Here is a 24,599-nt window from a genome sequence, read left to right on the forward strand (position 1 = left end):
ACTAAATGAAGTGCGTCCAGTTAATCTCAAGAAAATGTGGTGGTGGAGAGTGACGTTGCCAGCCTCCTACCCTCATCGCACACAGGCATTGGCAAAGTGCTGGCCAACCCACAAGGAACACTGTCAGCAGCCAGTCTTTTCGAACAAGGAGGACGTCTGCGGATGCTTTCGAGACCAGCAGAGATGGAGCCGTCTCGCTCAAGAAAAGAATGTTTTCTGTTTTAAGTTTTGACAGCATTCTGGAATGTTTCGGGTCGCTTGTCCTTGAAATGGGATTGTAGAGGGCTCCGGGGTTTTTAGCAGCTTCGTGGGGGCTCTGCACAGAGAAGACCATTGACGGCAAAGAAACTTGCCTAGCGTACTGCCATCTTTGGAAACTGTCATCTTCCAAACTGTCATCTGCCATCTTTGGAAACTGTCATCTTCTACATCGTCCCAGGAAAGGACCCTGCAGGTTCTAGCATGTTGCTGCTCGAACAGGGTGCAGTGAGGATCAAAAGGCCTTGTTAGCCCCCAAAATAAATGGAATGTACCCTCTCAAGCCCCTTCCAAGACTCTCCGTGTCTGCAAAAAACAAACAGGGGTTCCTTGGCAGACCAACCAAGAGCTCCCAATGGGAAAACAGTCTGAAAACTAGTGGGTTTTTTTTCTTTTTTCTTTTAGCAGGATGGTTTCTTTTCTGGTTCCCCAAGAACTGGCTATATATACAGACCAATCACGTACATACACATGGATTGCTCCACAGACACAGCGAGCTGATAATACTAAAATAGCAAAATCACATTTTATTCTGCATGGAAATAAACTATACAAAAAAGTCTCCGTTTTGCCAAAAAATACCAGCAGAAAAATCTCCATATGACATCTACATAAAAAACAAAACAAACAAAACACCCTCTTTGTTGCTCATTTTAAAGTTTACAATTCATTTCCTGGAAGAAAGCTAGTTTTTTTTTAAAAAAACAACTTACATACAGGTCTGACTATTATATGCCCATGGAATACAGTTTCTACACGATGGTTTCATTCCCCAAAGCAGTTCTCTTCCATTCATAACAGCACACGATGTTGAAGAGGGCCTCTATGCAGGGAATCCAACAGAAGAGGAATCGCAGAAAGGCCATCTCGCTCAAGCGAGTTGAAATTATTAAAATGCACCTCTGAACTCACAAATGCATCCCTTGGTCAGGGCCACACAAATATCCTTGACATGTGAAGAGGGGAGGGGATGTGCTTGTCTTTCAGCCCCCCCCATACTGAAAATCCTCTGTGTGGCAGCATCAGAGGCCCAGGAATTCCTGTGCGATCTAATTCCAGAGACGGAAAAGACATCAAATTTGGACAACAGCATTGCTGTGTTTGTACCGGGCCAGGCTTCTTCAAACTGGGGCTCTCCAGCTGTGCTGGGACTTTAACTCCCAGTGTAGCTGGCTGAGGAGATGCTGGGAGTTGTAGTCCCAGCACATCCGAAGGGTCCTAGCTTAGGGAAGGTTGTAATAGGCCAAACCAAAAGGCATCCCAATAGTTTAAATTCACACAATTTAGTGTGTTCTTCCTGGTCAAGAAGCAAAAGGACAATCCATCTGTTTTGCTAATTTAAAAGGGGGTCTTTTCAGTTATTTGACTGTAAGTATGGCTGAACGTAAGAGGACCTTCTGTGCACTTGCACAGGGCTTTCTCAAAGTGACGAAATAAAACTCCATTCCACTTTAATGGCAAAAGGGAAACCGACGCACGGTCATACCCAAAGCTTAACATCCTGTATTCTTTTAGAGCTTTACAGAATAATTAACCAGAGCAGATCAACAAGCAAAACAAAAACCGCTCTGGGTCAACTGCTCACAGCTTCTTTCGAAGAGACACACCTAAAACGGAAGAATCCTCACAGCAATTACTCCACTGCCTCGGAAACCCTTTCTCTTAAAAAAACAAAAGGAAACAAGAGGACCCCAAACAGACCAGGGCTTCTTTCCCCCTCCCCATATCTGTTAGGTCTCCTCTGTTGCTTCTGAACTGTTGGATGGGAGGAATTCTTCTTGGAATTCCACTTTGACTGGATACAGTTTGATGTACGTGTCGACCATTAAATCCAAGTCATGTTTAATATCAAAGTTTATGTTTAGCAGGGCAAGGTTACTCGACCTCTGCTCAGTCAAGGTGTTCTTTAGGTAGGCCTTCAAGCGCCTCCTGCCGATTTCAAATTTCTCATTCTCCACCTTCATAACTGGGAGGATGCACAAAACCTTGAGCAAGGAATACACGTTCGGGAAGAACTTGATATCAGGCAGGTGGAGGGTTTCGTAAATGGTTGTGGGAAGCTCTATATCCTTCCCGCGGTGCTTCCACTTGATCCGCCAGCAATGAAGTTCTGCAGACAGCGTATCCGGATTGGTCAGGTCGTTTTTGTACATGTCGGCATGATGCTCCTCCGAAGTGTTAAATTTGAGCTGCCCCATGACGGAGGGCACCAAAGACAAGCACTTCAACGCCCTCAGGTGCTGCTCAGAGAAGATGTCCTTCAGTTCCTGAATTATGTGCTCCACGGTTGGAATGCTAAGTGCTTCTTTGTAGTAATTCTCGGGGGTTATTTCGGAGCCCAGGTTCCCTTGCTGGGCTCGGCTAAACTTCCCCGGGAGCTTAATGGGCAGGTCCAGTTTGGTTGCCAGGTTTGTGGCTTCCTCAAACCAGAATTCATGGTAAACTTCAATGTTATCCATCACTTCATTCAGGGAATGCAACACGGCCGTTAAGCTGCTGGCCGCGAAGAAGACATCCGACGTTTGACCCTGGAGGTTCTTGCCGAAAGCCCGTGTGAAGGACAGGATGTTCTTGATGATCACGACGGTGACAACGAAGTCGAAGTCGGCGAGGGCTGTCGCGAGTATGTACGCCCGCCCCGCGAGCGAGCTGCTCCACCGAACCGAAGCCTCGTTAATGCCGTCCAAGCATAGCACCAGTGCCTGGAGGAGGTCCACGACAATCTCAAAAGTATCATGCCGCTCCGTCCAGTGGGAACGGACAATTTCTTTTAGCTCGTTCCCCTTTCCTTCACTGTTCTGAAAGAGGAGAGAAATAACATTGTCCAAATCCACAAGCAACTGGGGCGACTGGTGGAAAAACACGCACACTTCTTCTATGGTCCCCAGTGCAATGGAAATACCCAACACAGGAACTGATTTGGCTAGCCAAATGTTCAAGGCACAGGAGGAGGAGAGGGTATATACAGCCTGGGGGTATTTTTCCAAGATCCTTGTCGCCACGGTCTTCATTTTTGAAGCAAAGCCGCTAGAGACAATGTAGGCTTGTCCCCGGCAATATTCCATGTTTAAGCCCCATTTTTCAGTTATGGTTGTATGGAACTTGACAGCTAAGATTTCTGGGTCTGCCTCGTAAGGCAAGAACCCAATGAACTCTTCCCTCAGGTTGTGGGAATCATCGACGAATCGCACCAACACCGGCAAGTGTTCCTCACTGCCTAGATCCACCACTTCATCCGTGACGATAGAGAAGAAGTGAGAGTCTCTGACTTCCCTGAGCGTTTCTTCCCGCACGCAGCTTTCGCAGATCTCCAGCATCTGCTTCTGTTGGGCTTTTGAGCAATAAGCCAGATTCACAGCAGTCGTCTCAAACCGCTTCCTCAAAACCTCATCTCCAGAATTTATCCTGAATTCCAAGAGAGCCTGGAAATTGTCTGGAGTGAAGATGCCTTCGGGGAGTTCGTCGGCATTGTGGCCGTCCAAAGGGATGTTTTGCCTCCCCATCAAAATTAAAATTTCAAATAAAGATTTAAGGTAGTCTTTGTTTTCCCTCTCCTCTTGGGTTAAAGGGACATCCTCTTCTACTGGCTCATCAGCACCTTCATCGGAAGCTGGGTTCTGGATGTCGTTGTCGACAGACTCCTGATTGGTCTTCTCCTGTTCAAAAGCTTCGTCAACTAGGAGAAGAGAGATTTAAACCGACAGTTAATATAGAAACACCAAAAACATCAACTCACCACCTTTAAGCTGATGAAGCTGCCAAACATGTCAGCAGGTGGTAGTGCTGACATGAAATCAAAGACAGGTGAGACTCTTGTTTAAATTAGAGTTTGCACAAGTTTGTTGTACATTTAACAGAAAATAAAAAGGTAAAGGTAAAGGTTTCCCCTTGACGTTAAGTCCAGTCATGCCTGACTCTCAGGGGCGGTGCTCATCTCCGTTTCCTGGCTGAGGGAACCAGCGTTTGTCCGCAGACAGTCTCCGTGCTCATGTGGCTGGCATGACTAAACACCGAGGTGCACGGAACACTGTTACCTGCCCACCCAAGTGGTACCTTTTTACCTACTTGCATTTGCATGCTTTCGAGCTGCAAGGTTGGCAGGAGCTGGGACAGAGCAACGGGAACTCACCCCCTTGTGCGGGTTCGAACCGGCGACCTTTCGATCAACCAGCCCAGCAGCACAGCGGTTTAAACCCCTGCGCCACCTGCAGTCCCTTAACAGAAAATACTCGACGCTAAAAAATATATTAAAAGCCCTAGGTTCTATCCGGCTGTGTGTGTCACAGTACTAGCAGTCGCAGGCGTAATTTCCACTTCGGAGCACACTCCCAGCCAACAGCCGTGTTGGGCAGTCCAGAGGCACCAACTTGGAAGGTGGGTGTAGCCGCTCGGGCCAGTCTAACGCTAGAGAGACCTGGGTTCCCACAAGCTTTATGCAGGACCGCCCTTGAGACAGGTCCAAAAGCTGCAGCTGGAGCAGAATGCATCAGCTGGCCTGGCGGAACTGCACTGGCTGCCTGTTTGCAACTGGGTCAGGCTCGAGGTTTGGTGGTCAGTGCACAAAAAGGGATGCGGTTACTGGAGGAACTTGACATGCACATGGTGGGCACGTCATGAGTGGAGCCGGCTGGAGCCAGGGGGTCAGACTAGATGGCCCGGGGGACCCCTTCTGACTCACTCTATGTTTCTACCTTCTTCCTTCCCGGCCGCTGGGATCGCACCCAAGCACACCTGATGAGGCTCTCCTGCCGGCATCATATGGAGAGCCAGTGCGGTGTAGTGGTTAAGAGTGCAGGACTGGGACTCAGGCGATCCGGGTTCTAGTCCCCGCTCGGCCAGGGAGCCAACTGGGTGACTTGGGCCAGTCACAGACTCTCAGCCCAACCTACCTCACAGGGTTGTTGTTGTGGGGATAAGATGGAAGAGGAGAATGATGTAAGCTGCCTTGAGCCCTTTGTAGGAAAAAGGCAGGATATAAATCGATAAATAAATAAATAAATAAAATAAAAATATGCTGCCGAGATCTTTCAGCAAAGGTTTGGAGCAGGGCATCAAGCAGTCGGGATGGCCAGGGCAGCTTATTTTATATTGTATGTATTTTATTTTAATGTTTGTATTTTTAATTATAATTATTTAACTAATTGTTGTAAGCCGCCCCGAGGCTTTGGCGAATGGGGAGGCATAAAAATGTTTTAATAAATAAATAAAAACAAATAAATGTGCGAGGAATCCCGTTTTGTGCAGAAAATCCCTCGGAATCCCTGAATTTGGTTTTCACGGACTGCACACTGGGAATTGAGCCCTGCACACCACAAAAGCGGCAATCTTTTTTGTGTGTGCCACTGGCACTGACAGCAGCAAGAGGAGAGAAAGATCAGCTGCCAGGAATGGCGGCCAGCACACCAGCAAGCAGCTCCCCGTTCTCATCCTGCAGCCACTCCTGATGGGGAAGGTTGCTGGTTGTGCAACGGGGGTCCACAAGCGGTCGCTGTCTTCCTCTTGACTCGGCTCGCCTTGCAGGGCCAGGTCAAGCACGAGGGGAGGTCCGTGGATTCCGCAGGAACAGATCCCAGAAGGGCCTGTCCCGGTCTGAGTGCACCCCATGTGAAACGACCTTTCCCCCTGAGATTAGATGCACATTAAACATACTTAATTTTAAATCTTTCTGCAGGCCTTCCCAGCATATCTTAGCCCTTTCATACTTTAATCCTGGGATGAGTGGAGATAGCTGATTGATTCTAGGCATTGGTTTTACGTATTTATGATTTGTGTTCACCACTTTATAACCCACTTACATCGACACAGTTTAAAGGGTCGTAAATAGAAAGATGAAGTTGATGCAGTAATTCTGGGCCAGTGTCTCAACCGTGTAGCTGTGCTGAGTGCCATTTTTTGGTGGAGAGATGAGTATGATTCAAATAAAAATGTGCAGTATACCCCACAGGATTGTTAAGTGTGTGGGGACCTGTATAAATCACCCTGAGTTTTAGCAGAAACTGTAAGGCAGCAGTGCAATAAGAAATCCCGTTTTTCGCAGAACTACTAATTCAAGGCCTTTTGAAACCCAAAAACAGGAAAACAGAAGTTTCTCTCTCAGCCAAGCTTGGCTCCCTGATCAGTATTCTTGTGGGTGACGTGTTTGCAAAGTCATTGTTTTCATTGTCTTTATTTTCCCACCATTTTAATGTATAATTGGTTTTATTCTGGGTTTTATTATTGAGGTTGGATGCAGTGCCTTGTTCTGTTTTATATTTTCATTTTTTTTTCTTTTTCTTGTAAGCCATCTCAAGACGCTTGTAGTGGACAGCCTATAAAAGTCATTGATTGATTGATTGATTGATTGATTAACACCTCTGGTGAAGATTTTACAATGTGGCATATAAAAGCTTTGGGCTTCCTTCTCACAATATACACATCTCCCGCTGACATCAACCAACGTGGTGTCGTGGTTAAGTGTATGAGACTGCGACTCGGGTGATCTGCATTCTACTCCCTGCTGGGCCATGGAGCCAACTGGATGACTTTGGGCCAGTCCCAGCTTCTCAGCCCAACCTACCTCACAGGGCTGTTGTTGTGGGGATAAGATGGAGATAAGGAAAAGGAGAATGATATCAGCCACTTTGCATTCTTTAAAAGGAAAAAAAAACAGGATATACATCTAATAAATAAATACCACTTGGCTGGACTGAGTCCAGCATGCCAGATTCATAATCTAGAAGTAATTAAAGCCTTTAATATCATTAAAGAAATGTATTAATTTGGTCATTTGCCTTTCCTTGAGCGAGACAGCAGCTTCAAGGAGACTGACATGTTCCACAGGATAAGATAGCCATCTTTCATAGGCTGATCACTTACTCTTCTGTTGCTTTAGGGTTCTGATTTCTTCTTCACTCTGGGGACAGAAAAATAAGATGTTAATGACCCACCGAAAAAGTCTGCCCCCTAAATCAAGACATCATCACTAAAAATGGACTAGTCCTATAAACCCAAGCCTTTTAAATCCAGACATATTTTCAGCACAGCAGGATTAAACATTCAAAGTCCTTGGCAACATGGCACAACCCCCCCTTCCCCCACCGATGCTTTTCCAGCAACTGAGATTTGAAGGGCAGCGAGGAAGAAAGTATGAAATGCTGTAAAATATAAAGAGGGTCCACTGGAGGCCGAGGCCAAGACTATCCGCACAATTAAATCCCCCATCACGACGTATGTGTGAAATCTGGATCGCTGATGGGAAGCCAAGGGATGGCGGTTGGAACACAGTGTTGGAGGAGACCTTTGTGAGTACCCTGGGCAGAGAGAGAGGGGGGCGAGCGGATCCTGGATCAACCCAAACCAAAGCTTTCCCTAGACGCGAAAATGAGAGAACTGAAGCTGCCATCCCTCGGGACGTTACGGCAAGGCAAGACTCACTGGAGAAGCCCGTAATGCAAGGGAGAATCGAGGGTAGAAGGAGACGAAGAGCAAATAGGAGACGGAGGGGCTCCATAAAGGAGCCCCAGCCCTGAGTTTCCAAGAGCCGGGCAGGGCTGTCCAGGACAGGGCATCCGGAAGGACACCCATTCAGTGCAAGATGACCTGGTGCCACGCAACAACAACATCGCGGATTTTGAAACCTAGCTCCTGAATGCTGCATTGTGTTTTAATGATCATTGTTATTTTATGTTGCATTTATATTGTCTTTTAAACTGGCCACTGGGCGATAAAGAATAATCGTAACGATAATACTGATGGACCACGGAGCGACCACAAGCTGCGGCTGCAGCACAAAGGCCTGGCTGCCAAGGGCCGAGAGTATCCTGGGGGGCTGCTCTGTTGGCAGGTGAACTGATGGAGAAGGTCCCCATGGCAACCTTGTCTACAGCAGAGCAAATCCAAGAGATGGCTGTGCCACGTCTTCCTGCAAGGATGCCCATACACCTGCCCTGTGCACCCACAGAAGCTCCCGGTACCATGCGAGCAAAACTTTCAGTTGTAGAATTCAGAGTCGTGCCCTTGCAGAGCCAAAATTCTCATTGCAGAGAAACCAGCACACTGTGGACGGCAAGGGCACGGACCCCTTGTGCATTTCCCCTCGTGTTCCCAACACCAGTGATTCCTGCCAGGTGACGCTCACTCAGGATTCACAGTCTCCCTGAAAATTTCACAGGCAGCCAACTGCCCCACTCTGGCGATGCTGCCAAACAGGAGGCGGACCCGGCAGATTGCCAGTTTCTGCAAGGTCATCACTAAGCTTTTGTTTAACTGGGATGGATTTCCACAATGCCGTATCTGATTATCCCCTGACTGCAAAAGCGGAGCAGAAACCCGCGTCTTCCCACTCACACGACGCAGCATTAATGCTCCAGACTGCGGAGGAGTCCGGTGCTTTGCCACAGCAGGGCCCGCCACTCCCTGCCCTGGTACCGCCTGGGACTGCAGCTCCGACTGCGGCACCTGTGCATGTGCCACGGACTCTTAACAGGTGCATGTTCTGCTATCCCCTGTGACCCGAGAGGCTGAACCCCCCAGGTGCGGCTGGTACATGGCGGGGGCGAGTGGTGGGCACTGCCGAAACACCAGGTGGTCCATCATCCCGGCACCTCGTGGCGGACTGGAGAGCTGCAGCAGTAACGGCCTGCTCCGTCCTGCCTCGTGCGCATTAACCAGGAGGGGTGGCACATGTCCCAGACCGCGGCTGGTCAGCAGCACGGAGGGGAGGGGAGGGAGGGGAGGGGAGGGGAGAGGAAGGGCGGAAGGAGGCAGATTCTTCTCCGAGGGAAGGGACGCACAGCAGAGAGGCTGCTGTGGGGGGAGATCTAACATGGAAGGACGGATGGGGGGGGAGCTGAACAGAGACTGCGGAAGCAGAGTCAGACCCCGCCGGTTTCCCTTATTGCAATGTCCACCGCTAGATCAAGGGGTGGGGCTGTGTGTTGCTAAGGCCCACAACCACCCGGGTGGATCGTTATGACTCTCCCAAGCTCCGTGCTTATCACACAGCATCAGGCACCTGCACAGCAATGGCAGTGCTCCTCAGGCAGGTGGAACAGTGCGGCAAAGGGATCTGGGAACGAGCAGGAGGATCAGACGAACGGTAAAAGTTATGACTATGAGATGCCACTTCCTGCTACTCCGCCTCCAGGGAGTTGCGCCCCTCACAAACCTGGAACCCGTAGCAGGTGGGCATGCCAGTTTAAAAGCCCTACAGGAGGACCTGCAGCCCCGGACCCTACGTGTTAACCAAAGCACTCACCACACACGTCCCGGAGAAGCACCATATGATGGCCCGCACCAGTAACAGAACTGCGGGCAGGAAACAAGGCTTGTCCTTCTTAGCTATACTTTGTACATTGTTCCACCCTTTCTCAGAACTCTGCTTCCGGTTTTGCTAGGAAAGGAACAGGGGAAAGGTACAGGCGAGACTCTGATAGTGGAGCAGGCACAGAGGAGGCAGTGGGGAAGGTCTAATCGGAGGAGGATGCTCTGCCGTGGCCCCTGCCCTCTCCCTGGGGAGCCTGGCCTGATGCTTCGGTGCATCGGCTGCGTTGCCCCGGCCTCTGAGCAGCTCCACCACTCCATGCCCTTGGGCTTAAGGGATCAGTGCCTGCGACAACCGGCTGGGAAGGAAAGAGGTGCTGGGGTGCAGCCCCCACTGGTTGCTCTTTTGCAGGCTCGTGTGGGGCCTGGGGGGGCGAGGGAGGGCTGGGGTGCCACACTGGAATGGCTGCAGCACAGGCTGGGAATGTGCACCCAGAAGCGCCCCCTGAAGGGTGACAGCTAACATATGGAGAACTTCGGTCTGCCGGTCCAGGATGGCATTCCGTTCCCCCATCACCCGCTCAAAAGTGCGACTGCAGGCTTCGCTCCCATCCCGGAGCAGGCGTCCCGAGCTGCGGATGCTGTCGGCTATGTTCTGCATCGACCAAACAGTCAGGAGTCGCTCGCTGGCTCTCCTCCGGTTCTCCTCTGCGTTCAGGTCCTCGAAAAGTCGGTAGGTCCGCTCGCTGGCTGCTCTGGTGGCTCGCACCAGCTCCTGAGCAAGCTGCAGGCAGTCGGTCTTCGGCTTGCTCTGAAGATGTGCCCTCCGCTGGGAGCGAGCGAGCCCAGAGGCTCCTGCGGCCCTCCCCTGGCAGGCCCGGCGGCTCCCAAGCCCGGCTCCCAGAGCAGCTGCTGAGACTGCTCTCCTGCAGGAGCGCCTTCCAGGTCAGCCGATTCCTCCCCTCCCTCTTCTGGGGGAAAGGTGCTGAAGGTCGGGCCACTTGGTCCTGCAGACGGCTGGTGGAATTCATGCCCCGAGGGCAGCGCAGCACTGCCCGTGGCAGCCAATTCAGAGGGGGCCGCTCTGCCAGGGTCCACCTTTGCTTGGGGAGCAAGAGCTCCGGAGGACTCCACTGACGACTGCTGGAAGCAGCACTCTTCCTGGGGAAGGTGTGGCGGAGACGCTGGAGAGAGAAGAATGCGCTCTTCGCTGCCCACCCGTCCTTCTTCCCCACGGTGGCAGAGGTCAGGCTGCGCTCTCCTGGGAGACGTCTCCCACACCGCCGGGCAGACAGCAGCACCTACATCTTTTGTGGGCACAGAAGCATCCCTGGCACTGCCTTGTGTCAGGGAGGGTGGCTGTGGAGTCAAAGAAACTTTTCTCGGCACGGCAGGAAAGCCTGAGGGGCTGCCCGGACGTGGGGAAGAAGTCCTGGGGGAGCCTTTTCCAGACGCAGAATCAGCAGCTTGCATGGGCCACAGTGGGGGAGACTCCGGGTGGGCAAGCGCACAGACTGGCTCAATGCAGAGGCTCTTCCGGGGTGACGCAGCTTCAGCAGAACAGGGGAGAGCAGCGGATGGGGACCTGCACTGCTCCGGAGGGCTCGGGGCGGGCGAGCACCCAGGGCAGGCGTCGACGCTGCCAGCACCCTCGCTCCCCACAAACTGCTGCTTGGGCGCACCAGGAGGCAGAGTTCCGCTTTCTGGGGAGCTCGTGGGATGGCGCCTGGGTCTCCCGGGATCTTGCACAGGAATTCCATGAGTGCGGGCACGGCCAGGAGAAGCCTCTGGCCCCCCGAGCAGGAGTGGCGCCGGCTTGTCGTGAAATGGCCCGATGCACAGCTGTGCCCCGGGGGACCGCTTGCATGTGGGGATGTCCTAAACCGCCTCTGCAAGCCGCACAGCTTCTTCCCGCACTGCAGCGGGGGGCACGCGAAGCCCCTGCGTCTCGGCGCCTCAGAAAGCCACGGGAACAAGGTCTCCTGCCTGCAGGCTTCAGAGCGCCCCCGTGCTCCTGGACTGCCACGCGGGTCGAGAAGCAGGCCGACCTCCTTGCCGGGCCAGAACTCCGCACGTGGCCCCGCACTCTGGCTCTGCCACTCTTGGGCAGCGGGTGCTGCAGGGAGCGCTGCCGCGGATGGTGCATCCGTCTCCTGCGATGCCTGCGTAAGAGGATCGGGAGAGAACAGTGAAGCAGAGAAGGGCTCCTCCGTTCCGGCGGGCTTCCCTAGCCTGGGGCGAGGGCACTCGCAAACGGGCGCGTGAGCCGGCGGTGCCTTGCGTCGGGCGGGCATGCCCACACCGTTTCCCAGCAGGGTGGGGGGCAGAGAAGGAATTCTGCTGCAGCAGCTGCAGCTACAGCCGTTTTGCAAGGCTTCCGTTCCACTTTGTTTGCAGACTCGGCACAAGGAAGAGGCGACTAAGCGGGGCAGAATGTGGCAGTCTTCTTCCAGAATGTTTACTCCGGAACATTTCCGTCCATGGGGGGAAGGATTTGCAAGAAAGTGCTTGAGAAAAGGGCTACAGACTTAAAGGAGAGCATGATTCACCTACTGAGGCAAGTAACGAAGTTGAGTAAGGCAACGTTTTTACTGGAAATGTGTCTAAGGATCAGAGGGTGGCTGTAACATATGGGCACCTAACTGGTTTCATGGCTGAAAAGTAAATAGGGAGCAATTGAAAATCATGTGGCAGAGGTTTGAAAGTGAAATTCATCCGCTAAGGCAAGAAGCATCTATACAAGCCAAGAGAGAACCGGGAGGCGGGGTGATATGATGGGGCAGTGGCTCAAGACTTACAGAGGAGTAAAATCCACCTACTAAAGCAAGCAGCATCTGTGAAAACCAAGGCAGCGGATGGGGCAGGGGAAGCTCACCCCTTTTCAAGCAGGTGCAGAGAGCCAGTGAACCCACAGCTGACATGCTGGAGAAACTGGCAAAGGGAGGGAGGGGAGGGAGGGGCAAAGGCGAAGCCAGGACTTCCACAAAGGTTGGGGGAAATAAGCATGCAGAGTGGCCAGGTTTTGAGCCCCTCTAGTCATCCAGCTTTATAGCCCGTTCTAGCAAGCCATACCAAAGCCCCAGTGCTGAGTTTGAACATCACGAGAAGCCGTCCTGAGAGCAAGCTGCCACAAACAACCTGGCGAGAAGCCAGATTCTCGGGGTGGCTTGTGTGTGGGTAGCGAGCGCTGCTGAATCATCCGTGCCGGGTCCGCACATTATAATAAACCATGCTGATGCAAACAAGGCTCACCACCCAGAGTGGCTTATCGTGTTGCACAACTTAGTTAAAGCCTAGAAAACATGGCATTTCAGCATAAAAACTCCACCTCCTCTAAACCGACCGTTTTGATCCTCAACCTTTGGAAAGTTCTTCAGCGCTTAGCCAACAAACAGGTGCCCCAGAGATGGTCCATGGAACCGCACGTTCACCCTTTGATCACATTATGGTCTACCTTGGGTGCAGGTGGAAAGCTCACCTCCCACACTTTGCCAGTTCTTGCCTGGTGCCCAGCCCACAGATCCCACCCGCAAATTATCAGAGAACAGCAGTGCATTCGGAGGAGACAGGCTATTTTTCATTGTGCTAGGCATCAAAAGCAAGCCTCTCTCCACATGCGTGCAGCAGACTCAGGGGTGAGAATCTTGCCAGACCTAAGCCAGGCTTTGGGAAAGTCTGAACTGGTGGCAAGCACAGCAGTGACCAGATGCTAAACCAAGCCCAGACAAGCAAGCCCCTGCCTCTGACCCTCTGCAGCTCCCACCCTGCAAGGTAGAGGAAGATTTGAATACTACTGGCAACAGAAACAGGGGAGATAAATCAGCCCAGGAGGCATCGTTTGCAGAAGGTTTCCCCCAACAACTGGGGATGGATCCATGCCTGGTTGAAACATGGGCTGGATAAGTGCTGCTCAAATGAAACTCAACCCAGACAAGACCAAGATGCTATTAGTGAGCCATCTTTTTGGCCAGAAGGAGGATGTCCAGATCTGTTTTGGATGGGCTGGCTTTCTATCAGCGTTGGCCAGAGGCCCAGCCACACCCTTATGGGGACAGGGCCAGCCTGGTTTCAGAAGCGGGCCGTTCAGTCGTAACCACTGTGGCCACGATCACATTTCACACAAGAGTGAGCACAGGTGAAAACGAGCGGAGGATCCTAACGGAGGACGTAGCAAAGCATTCACATGTTGCAGCTGGAACTTAGAGAAATGCTGAGGGGGGGGGTTCTGGGGCACCACGTAGGAGAGAGTGTGTGCTGACATGCCACTGAAGGGTGCCTTCAGGTAATTCTGCCCTCACCTGCTCTTTGGACCTCACAGCCCCCGTTAGCAACCTGCACCTCAGTCCACGCCACACCTACCAGCTCTTTAATCCTCTTCCTGTGCCTGCTGTGCGGATTGTTCAAATGGCTCGTGAGGTCAAATATCGTGGGCACAGCGTTGTCTCGCAAGACGGTCCTGTAAGGGCTCTGCAAAAGAAAAACAAAGCTCTCCTTTACCAGGCACCTCTGTCGCATCTCTGAGCAGGGCAGGGAGTGCCAGGAGACAGTGGGCCAACGCAGGAGGGTCCCTCGCACCACCTAGCCCTCCATAAGCCCTCCACGACGGAGTGCTCCCGCGCAACCCCACAAGCCTCTGCCTGGCTCACCAGTCAGCCTTTAGCTACAATGACGACCAACTCCTCTTCTCCCTTCTAGCCTTCTGCCTTGCCCAGGGGCCTGAGGGGTAATGGAAGGGATCTCTCTTCCTTGACCGAGGCGATGGAGACGCCAAGCAGCAGGCCGAGAGCTTCGCTTAACTGGGGAGGGCCGGAGCTCAGTGGCCGCATCTGTGGCATGCATGCATGCAGTCCCCGGCTCTTTTCCAGGCATCTCCGGGACAAAGTGTCTTTCCAAATCCCAGGAAGGCAACTGCTGCCAGTCAGCTTCAACAGCGCTGGGCAGACAGACCTGTGGCCTGACTCAGGACAAGGCAGCCTTCCGACATTCCACCGTGTCTTTGCTTTGCCGAGGCTTGGGACACAGCGGGTAAGACCCGGACGGTCCCCCAAGCCTTTGTGCAAAGAGGGGTGGTGCTGAACTTCCAGTCACTTGCCCCCGGAGCGTCCTGCTGCCTCCTACCCTCTCCAAACCCCCGTGCAAATTGGAGCCTGGCGGAGGGGATGCACTGTGCCACAGGGCGCTTTTCTCTAGCAAGTGGAATTCGTTTTTTTAAACATTTTTTATCCTGCTCCTTAGCCTCCCCCTCTCCACACACACAAAGACTCGCAAGTGGCTTACAGTCAGTCCCCAGAAGAAGAGAGTCACCACCCACAAGCTTACAAGCTACAATCTAAACAACAATGCGCAAGGAGAAAGGGATGGTGAGGAAAGAAGTGGGGGGGAGGGAAAGACTTTCTGCAGGGCTGGTGGAACGGTCCTGCTTGCCCTTGCTTCTCCTAGGGACGAAGGGAGCAGAGTCCCACTGGAACAGGCCCTGGTGTTCTACCTGTTCTTACCCCCCTTGTTCCGTCTTTCTTCCCACGGGGCCATTGGTGTCATCTGCCCCATGGAGCATAGGGCAATCCACTGGGAATCGCAAAGCATCCAGCCATCGGAGGCCTTAAGTGAAGCTGGTGCCAGGCAAATTTTGTGCAATGCTCATATGCTGCATGCAGGATCCCTGAATAAGCCATTCTCAGAGGGCTTCATGGAGGCACCCAATGCTTGAAAATATCACCAAACGTTAGACAAGTGTAGTAAAAGGAAACCTATCTTCCTCTATATCCCTTATGTAAGTTAATTCACTTGGCCATCTAATACATTAAAAAAAAAACATTTTGAGGCCGTAAAACAAAATGCAATTTTAAACATGGAATTTCCCCAAGGAGAGTCTCAGGCAAGACTCTTCACTGAAATCTAGTACTTCCAAGAAGCAAGTTTCCACCACCGCTTTTCCCCAGCACACGCCACAGCAATTCCCAGAGCACCACTCCACTCCTGCATGTTTTCACATTTAAGTAATCCAGTGAGGTTTGAAAGCACGGAAACAAGCTAATTAGGCATGCACAGGAGACAGCAGAATACAATCCACAAACTCCAGTTTGTGACAAAATCCAAGAGCTTGTAAGTCTTGCTATGCCGGGCAGAACCAGTCAGCTAGCTACAGGCAATTAATCAAATTGCAAAAAAGCAGGGGAAATTGTCTGATGAGACTCTCCTGGCTCCTGTTAAGAATTTATCTCCAACTTCTGACATACCATAAAGTGGAAAAAGAGAATCCAGTTACACTTTATATAGCAAACAGAGGTTGTTACTGCTGCTTCCTGTCACTTACACTTCGACATATCATCGATGTTTCAAAGTGTTTTGCGCAGAGTCGGTAATGCTTGTTCAGCTGGTCTGGCGTCTTATCTTCAAGATCAGCTCTTCGGCAGTTCTCAACCCAGCGCTGACATCTGCAAGAGAGACCAATTTTAGCTCCTTGGATACTTCACACAACCACAATTCTCAAACCATGTGCTGGAAACAAATAATAGCAATTAAAAGGTTTCCGTGAGCCTAATGTATCAACCACAGAGAGGACTGTCTGCTCCATCTCTGCAGGACGGACTGCTCTGGAAAGAGAAAAAGCGGATTAGTCTCCGAGGGAAGTGGTCAGTTTCGCACTGGACCCGTCCAGAGCATTTAACATGCAGTGGCACTAAACTGGACGCAGGCGATACCCACCTGTTGCATCTCTGGATGAATCAGGAGACGGCAGCCAGAGCAGTGACCCATCCAGAAACCTCAGTGGACAGGCACTTTGCATTCTTTGGCTCCCTAAAAGTCACACTTTCAAGAGTGTTAAGAATGGAGTGAGCCTCTGGTTTTATTCAGAAAAAGTGCTTTGGTTATGAAAAAGGAATAGCAGAACTCAGCATTACAAATGCTTGGATAAATTCTTTGAAATTCATGCCTGAAAACAGCTCTAAAGTTTACATGCAGTTTTAATTATCGGCCTCAAGGAGAAATAATGAAGTAGCGAATAGAACTTCGTTTCAAAGTTCTATTTGCCTTCCTCAATCTACAACCGCTGTGTGGTCAACTGCAACTCCCTAATACCCAGCCAGTATGATTGGGAATGATGGGAACTGCAGTCTAATACCTCCAGAGGTTGGCAGACTGCCTCACGTTTCATTTCATTATTTATTTCCTCAAACTATATTTCAACTGTCTGTAAGAAAAAACAAAGTTAAAGAAACTGTTCATGCATGATGGCCTATGGACAGGAAGTTATGTCAGAAAACTACGGGGCTGTCATGACTTTTGTTATTATTTCCTCGTTGCAAATTCACATATCTTAAATAACAGATCAGATAACAAAAAATATCAATATGCTTGCATCCCCTGGAAATAAAACGGAAGAGATCCTAATTGTGAATAACCTGGCCACATTTATGGTGTGACCAGGTCTAGCTTAGTAAATTCTATTATTTTTCAACAAGAACTTGTAAAACATACATAAGGTACTTTTAGGAGCTGGTCCATATGAATACATTAGAGGGTTCCCACATGGAAGCCTGATTATTTCTGTAATAAGCCATGCCTACTATTTTGTCCAGCTGTATAAATCAAGAAAAAAGGACAAGGAATCAATTAATGATAGCTTTAGATACAGAAATTATAAAATAAAATATAAATATATTTGTAACTTATCTGGCTTTTAGTCCCTGCTTGGCCATGGAGTCAACTGGGTGACTTTGGGCCAGTCACTGCCTCTCAGTCCAACCTACCTCACAGGGTTGTTGTGTGGAGATAAGACTGAGGGCAGGAGGAGAATTATATAAGCCGCTTTAAGTTCACTGAAAGGAAAAAAGCAGGATATACATTTTATTTATTTATTTATTTATTAAAACATTTCTATGCCGCCCCATTCGCCGAAGCCTTGGGGCGGCTCACAACATAAATTAAAATACAAGAAATAACAATATAAAATAAGTCGCCCTGGCCAGATAAAATAAGCAAATAATATTAACAATTAAAATGACACTTAAATAAAAAGGTCTTCACCTGGCGCCGAAAAACAAATAACGACAGCACCAGGCGGACCTTTATTAGATATACATCTAATAAATAAATACCTGACCTATAACTTATGACTCTAAAGTGTCTCCTGAAACACGTTTACAGAGTTTCAAACTATCCTCAAGAAAAAGGACGCCTTTCTGAAACTTTGCATTTAAATGTTGTTTTCTCATCAGCAGTTAACACGCACAAACAGATGTCAGAGGTGCACCTGACATCTCCCTGCACTCAGAGGTCCCCTCCTAGTCCTCCCTGACATCAAAACAGAGCGAGTCAGAAGGGGTCTCCTGGGCCATCTAGTCTGACCCCTGCCTCTCGCCGGCTCTGCTCATGATGTGAGAGTGAGAGTGAGTGAGAGAGAGAGAGTGAGAGTGAGAGAGAGACCACATCTTCCCCAAGGAAAATGTTCCATTGTCATCCTGCTCTGACAGTCAGGAAATACTTCCTGATGTCTAATCTAAATCTGGTTTCTTTCAACTTAAGTTCGTTATTGTGTTTCCTGCACTCTGGAAAGGACGAGAAGAGATCTCGTCCTTCCTCTTTGTGGCAGCCTTTCAGGTGCTGGCAGAGGGCTCTCCCACCGCCCCGCAGTCCTCTCTTCCTGAGGCTGAGCATGCCCAGTTCTCCCAATCTCGCCTCACTGGGCTTTGCCTCCAGTCCCTGAATCGGCCTGGTTGCCCCCCTCTACCCTTTCTAGCTCTTCCGCATCTTTTTCAAACCCAGGTGCCCAGAACTGGATCCAGGGCTCCAGGTGAGGTCGGACTAGTGCCGAGCAGAGTGGTATTAGCACTTCCTGTGTTTTGGAAGGGATGCTTCTGTTCATGTAGCCCAAAACAGCATTTGCCCTTTTTGCAGCTGCGTCACAGCTGGCTCATATTTAGCGTGTGATCTGCAACAATCGCAAGCTTCTTCTCATTCGCAGTATTTGCTGAGCCATTTTGGAGCAATGCGTTTGGTCTCTTGTCCTAAACATTTGTATTCCGTTGTTCGCTGCCTATCAAGGTTGCCCTGTGCCTTATCTCTGTCTTGCAGGGTATTTGCTGTTCCACCCAGCTTTGTGTCACCTGCAAATATAACCATCTTTCCTTGTGCTTCCTCACCTAACTCAGCACAGGGCGCTGCAGCTGTATCTGCAAATGAAAGAGAAGCGCAACAGTCCCATAAAAGGGTACAGGGCACATCGTGCTTCGGAGCACCTCAGGTTTGGGGGCATAAGCAACAGAGGTACAAGGCCACGTTTGCAGGGAGAGGGGCGAGAGGATGGCCTGGAGACGGACCCCTCCGCTCTCTCTGCTCATTCAGTCAGGCTCCAGGAGAGCAGTTTCACCAACACATTCAGCTCTGAGACAGACCCCCCTGCAGGACCCCCCCTCGCACCCATTCGTCACCCTACTGCCCACTTCTCCCTTCCTGCCCCTTCAAACTCGCCCTCTTGTCTCTCACACGCCATGTGTCACCCGGCGCTACTCTCAGGGAGAGACACATCAGCCCGCATGCGCGTACAGGCGTGCGGATACGTGTGCGCGCACACCTCACTCGGTGTGCGTCGACCGTCATCAACCGATTCCGCTCGCAGTCCTCTGCTGCACCTAGGCATTCTGACGGTCTCCCCCACGTGCCGCCCTTACTTGACACTCCCACCCACAGGACACCCCGACACACAACCAGGACTTCCCCACATGCTGGGGTCAAGCCAGAGGCCACCTCCAGCATGCCCTATGTACTAGTGGTCTCATCCTTGAGGGATTTTTTAAAAATCCATGCACAGGGCATCACGGCCCCTGTTGGCCTGCAGATAATACCATTATTTCCAGAGTGGGATAGAGACAGGAACAAACAGGCACATGTGTATACCGATAAATCCAAACCAGTTCTCCCAAACACCAGCACCAACAAGTGCGGAGCACCTCACACTGAAGCCACTGTTTTTCCTTATCACCACATTATTCCAACATACTCAGATACAGACTTAAACAGGAGCCACTCCCCAGGTGGCCTGAGGGAAGCTGTTATTGTAAACAGAAAGGGAACTCACTCTCCTTGTCTTTCCAACCTCACAGAAGCACTAGATAGATGTATTTAATAGCAAGTAAGGTTTCTTAGCTGTAATCCTATGCATGTCTAGACAGAAAAACAAGGTTAAAAAAAAAAAAAACTTCTGGCATGCCTGTCAGCAAAGGTGGCTGGCCCATGCCAGGAGTTATATCCTGTTTAAACATGCATAGGATTGTGCCTCCATGGATCTTTTGTAAGGCCATACAGTTGCCTTCTTCTTTACATATTCATTTAATTTCTACATTAACCAATACCCAAATTCTCGGCCAGTTGCTAAAACAATACCATAATACAATAAAGCAAGCATAAATGAGCTCTAAAATACAAAATGTAAAAACATGTTAAGAGCTCATTACCCACATTACCCACATTCATACAGACATTCATGGTACAATATGGAGGTAATGATTCCAATTCCCCTTCACAGATCACTGCCCTGCCGTGGCAAAGGGGCTTGCGTAGCGCAAGGAAGCTATGCGCGATGCCGTGCAGGGGCACCCAAGATGGAAAGCTCATAGCAGAGAGCTCTGACAAAAGGTGATCTGCCGGAGAAGAAAATGGCAACCCACTCCAGTATCCTTGCCATGAAAACCCCATAGATACTCCCCAAAGCCTAAAAGACAATGCAGTAAAAGTGCTACACTCAATATGCCAGCAAATTTGGAAAACTCAACAGTGGCCACAGGATTAGAAAAGGTCATTTCATTTCACATGCTAGCAAAGTTATGCTTAAAATCCTACAAGCTGGGTTCCAGCAGTATGTGGACCGAGAACTACCAGAAGTACAGGCAGGATTTTGAAGAGGCAGAGGAACTAGAGATCAAATCAAAAAAAAAAAAAATTGCCAACATACGCTAGATCATGGAGAAAGCTAGGGAGTTCCAGAAAAACATCTACTGCTGCTTCACTGACTATGCTAAAGCCTTTGATTGTGTAGATCACAACAATTTTTTATTTATTTATTTATTTTTGATTTATATCCTGCCTTTTTCCTGCAAAGGGCTCAAGGCAGCTTACATCTCCTCCTCCATCTTATCCCCACAACAACAACCCTGTGAGGTGGGTTGGGCTGAGAGTCTGTGATTGGCCCAAAGTCACCCAGTTGGCTCCATAGAGGTGGGAGTACCAGACTATCTTATGTGTCTCTTGAGAAACCTATATGCAGGTCAAGAAGCAACAGTGAGAACTGGACATGGAATCACTGATTGGTTCAAAATTGAGAAAGGAGTACGGCAAGGCTGTATATTGTCCCCCTGCCTGTTAAATTATATGCAGAGCACATCATGTGAAAGGCTGGACTAGATGAATCACAAGTAGGAATTAAGATTGCTGGAAGAAATATCAACAACCTCAGATATGCAGTCAAAACTGCTCTAATGGCAGAAAGTGAAGAGGAACTAAATAGCCTCTTGATGCGGGTGAAGGAGGAGAGCGCAAAAGTTGGCTTGAAATTCAACATTAAGAAAATTAAGATCATGGCATCCAGTCCTATCACTTCCTGGCAAATAGATGGGAAGAATTGGAGGTAGTGACAAATTTTATATTCTTGGGCTCCAAGATCACCACAGATGGGGACTGCAGCCAAGAAATTAAAAGACGCTTGCTCCTGGGGAGAAAAGCTATGACAAATCTAGACAGCATACTAAAAAGCAGAGACATCACCCTGCCAACAAAAGTGCGTACAGTCAAGGCTGTGGTTTTCCCAGTTGAAATGTATGGCTGTGAAAGCTGGACCATAAGGAAGGCTGAGCGCCGAAGGATTGAGGCCTTTGGATTGTGGTGCTGGAGGAGACTCCTGCGAGTCCCTTGGACCGCAAGGCAATCAAACCGGTCAGTCCTAGAGGAGATCAACCCTGACTGCTCTTTAGAAGGCCAGATGCTGAAGACGGAAGTCAAATACTTTGGCCCCCTAATGAGAAGGACTCCCTGGAGAAGAGCCTGATGCTGGGAAGGATTGAGGGCAAAAGAAGGAGGGGACGGCAGAGGATGAGGTGGCTGGATGGGGTCACTGAAGCAGTTGGTGTGAGCTTAGGTGGACTCCAGGGGATGGTGGAGGGCAGGAGAGCCTGGAGGAATGTTGTCCATGGGGTCATGAAGGGTCGGGCACGATTTTGCGGCTAAACGACAAAGCAATACAATACCAATCTACCTTACAGTTAATGTTGCTACCATTGCAAGGATAATATTGGTGAAAGACTTGGAGCAGTGCAAAGCAATGTAAATATTACCAGCTTAAAAAGCCTTGGCATCAATCAGTGGTACCAGGAGTGGGCCCAGTATAAGGTGAAACTGGGGACAGAACCCAGTGTAAAAGTATGCATTCTACTACTGACCTAACCCTCTCAAGGGATTCCTTCATCAGCTGCGATTTTGATTTGAGAGCGGGATAGTCATGTTTCATGCAATGACTCCATAAAGGAAGCTAAAGCCTGGAATTTACAAGAGCTGCCATGGATAGGACATCTTGGCAGCCCTCCATTCACTGGGCTGCCTTAAGTCGGAGAAGATTTGAGGGCACAGAGCAACCGCCTTGGTAGTTCTCTGCAGCAAAACAGCAACAAGCCATTAACTTTAACTGTAGCCCTTCACAAAATGCTGTTGGGTGATAACACCAAAACCAGTGCAAAACCACGGCGAAATTGCTAGGTATGCTTCCTTCAAGAGACTCAATTTTTTCTGGTGGGTTGAAAAGGATTTGTTTTAATTCAAGCTACCAGAGCAATGCGAATGGACACCGGTACCACCACGCTGTATTTTCCTGCATCTCCATTCCATCTGACGACACAGTTCACATCTTCTCTGCTCGCCCCTTAGCCTGTATCTATATTTAAGGTACCAATTTAGGTTCCCACTTTGTGTATCTGATGAGCCAACAGCACCTATGCAAGCTCATGCGCCAGTAAACCGGTCAGCCTTTCAGAGGCCACGGAATTCTTTGCTGCTTAGGGGCGGAATAACAACCACAGCTGCCACGGCAAGCGTGGTGCCACCCACCCACCAGCAAACACGATGAGTGGCCAGTTCTCCCAGTTTGGGAGATGGAGAGCTGGCAAGAATTGCACGGGGATATTTGGCCTCTCCCCAAGGGGACCTAGGGATTGTCTGGCCACTGTGTGCTAACCTTGGCTTAACAGGGCCGATCCCCTGCTTTAAAGGTTTTGACCTTTCCTGATGTAATGCAAGGGAGAGAATACAGCCAGTCCCCAGGTTACGAACAAGTTTCACTACTGAGCAAATGGACATTTGTCTTCAAGTTGAATTTGTATGCAAGTTGGATAACGTGCAGTTGGCCCTCCACTGGTGCAAGACCCCCATAAGAGGAAAAAACACAAATACCTCTAACTCCCCCTCCAAAACTGACCAGCGCCTCTTTGCACCAAGAAAACACTGGAGTACCTTCACCGAGGGGGCAAGGCAAGAAAGTATGGTCGCCTTTTGCTTCCTCTCTCTCTGCGGTGGGGACTATTTTCTGCAGTACGTCTTTCACTCAAAGTTTTGAACTAATATGCTTTACGGCAGTTCATTCATAAGAACAACCCATACTTAGGAATGGGTGTCATAAGTACAGGTTAGGGGACAAGTGGCTGGAGAGCAGCACTTGTGGAAGGGACCTCGGGGTGCTGGGCGACTGCAGGCTGAACATGAGGCAGCCGTGTGATGCGGCGGTCAAGGGGGCAAACGCCACCCTTGGTTGCCCAGTCAGAAGTGTGGCTTCTGGATCGAGAGAGGTATTACTGCCACTCTATACGACTCTGGTGCGCCCGCAACTGGAGTATTGTGCTCAGTTCTGTGCCCCTCATTACAGGAAGGATATAGCCAGGTTGGAGTCAGTGCAGCGCAGAGCCACAAGGTTGGTGGCCGGATTGCAGGGGACGCCATGTGAGGCGAGACTGAGGGAGCTGGGTCTCTTCAGCCTGGAGAAGAGGAGACTCAGAGGGGTATGTTGGCGACATGCAGGTATGTGGGGGGGTGTCACACGGAGGTGGGGAAAGACCTGTTCTCCCCTGCAGGGGAAGGCAGGACGCGCTCCAGCAGAGCCAAGCTCAGGGAGCCAAGGTTCAAGTTGGATGCCAGGAAGCACTTCCTGACAGTCAGGACCCCGAGGGTGTGGAATGGGCTTCCACGGGAGGTGGTTGATGGACGCCCTCGGAAGAGTACAGGTGGGAGATTCAAGGCAAATAAATCTGAGAAGTGGCTTCTTCACACAGCACCGAGTTAAGCTACAGAATGAATTCCCTGCTGTAAACTTTAGCAAGAGACCCCCATGTGGATGCCTTTCAAAAGGGTCCCAGACATTCTCATCACAGAGGAGGAGGCTCTCCTGACTTGATGCTCCCTCCAGAGTCAGAGCCTGTATTTATTAGCTTTCTATCCTGCCTTTCTTCTCATAAAGAACTTAGAGCAGCTTAAATTACTCTCCTGCTCCTCCTCCCAATCTTATCCCCCTGACAACAACAACCCTGTGAGGCAGGCCGGGCCGAGAGTCCGTGACCGGCCCAGTCCCCCAGTAGGCGCGCTGGCTGAGCGGGGACGAGAACCCAGAGCGCCCGGGTCCCAGTCCCGCTCTTAACCACGACACCGCACGGGTGCCTATAGACACGCGTCGCTGGGGAACACGGGTGGGCGGGAGGCCCGTGTGCAGCTGCCGGCTCTCTGCGAGGACAGGGCAGGCCCAGCGGGGGAGCCCGCTTCAGCGCGCCCCCGCAGTGCGCGTCGCCCCCGGCTGGGCGCGGCGCCCAGGTGACACGCGAGCCGGGTCGGCCGGGCGTCACGTGTGAACGCGCCCCACTCCCCCGCCCGTCGCCCGAACGCGCGCGCGCGCGCGCCAGGCACACACGCCCCGCCCCGCCTCTGTTCTGCTCAGCCCCCTGCCCCGCACTGACCGGGCGGGGTCCCGCGGGAAGCGGAAGAAGGCCAGGTCGCTCTGCGTGCTCTTGCGGGTGCAGTTCGGGGCGGCGCAGAAATTCGGCATGGTCGGGGCCGGCGGCGGCCGCCGCGCCCGC

The 24,599-nt window shown here is 50.7% G+C and overlaps 1 protein-coding gene across 2 annotated transcripts; it reads right to left on the reverse strand.

Annotated features, from left to right (window-relative positions):
- Window positions 1–765: 765 nt before the first annotated feature.
- THAP12 (THAP domain containing 12) lies at window positions 766–24,599 on the reverse strand. Of its 2 annotated transcripts, none has more exons than XM_044450207.1 (5): window positions 24,480–24,599; window positions 15,812–15,932; window positions 13,858–13,965; window positions 7,114–7,150; window positions 766–3,934 (listed from the first exon to the last, which is right to left on the reverse strand). In XM_044450207.1, exons 1-5 carry the CDS (start codon window positions 24,566–24,568, stop codon window positions 1,989–1,991), a joined length of 2,301 nt encoding a protein of 766 aa, XP_044306142.1. In that variant the 5' UTR covers window positions 24,569–24,599; the 3' UTR covers window positions 766–1,988. The 2 variants fall into 2 exon arrangements, with proteins under 2 accessions (XP_044306142.1, XP_044306143.1); XM_044450208.1 differs by lacking the exon at window positions 24,480–24,599 and adding an exon at window positions 16,204–16,933.

The sequence above is a fragment of the Varanus komodoensis genome, unplaced genomic scaffold (assembly GCF_004798865.1).
Source record: "Varanus komodoensis strain SLA01 unplaced genomic scaffold, ASM479886v1 scaffold63, whole genome shotgun sequence".
In the NCBI taxonomy this organism is placed as follows: Eukaryota; Metazoa; Chordata; class Lepidosauria; order Squamata; family Varanidae; genus Varanus; species Varanus komodoensis.

What these genes read in the sequence shown, in the direction of transcription:
- THAP12 (XM_044450207.1), bottom strand. Translation starts at nt 24,568, where the DNA reads ATGCCGAATTTCTGCGCCGCCCCGAACTGCACCCGCAAGAGCACGCAG. An exon ending in TTCCCGCGGGACCCCGCCCG is followed by an intron (nt 15,933 to 24,479) that starts GTCAGTGCGGGG and finishes TCTCTCTTGCAG; the next exon opens with ATGTCAGCGCTGGGTTGAGA. An exon ending in AACCCTAAAGCAACAGAAGA is followed by an intron (nt 3,935 to 7,113) that starts GTAAGTGATCAG and finishes CTCTTCTCCTAG; the next exon opens with TTGACGAAGCTTTTGAACAG.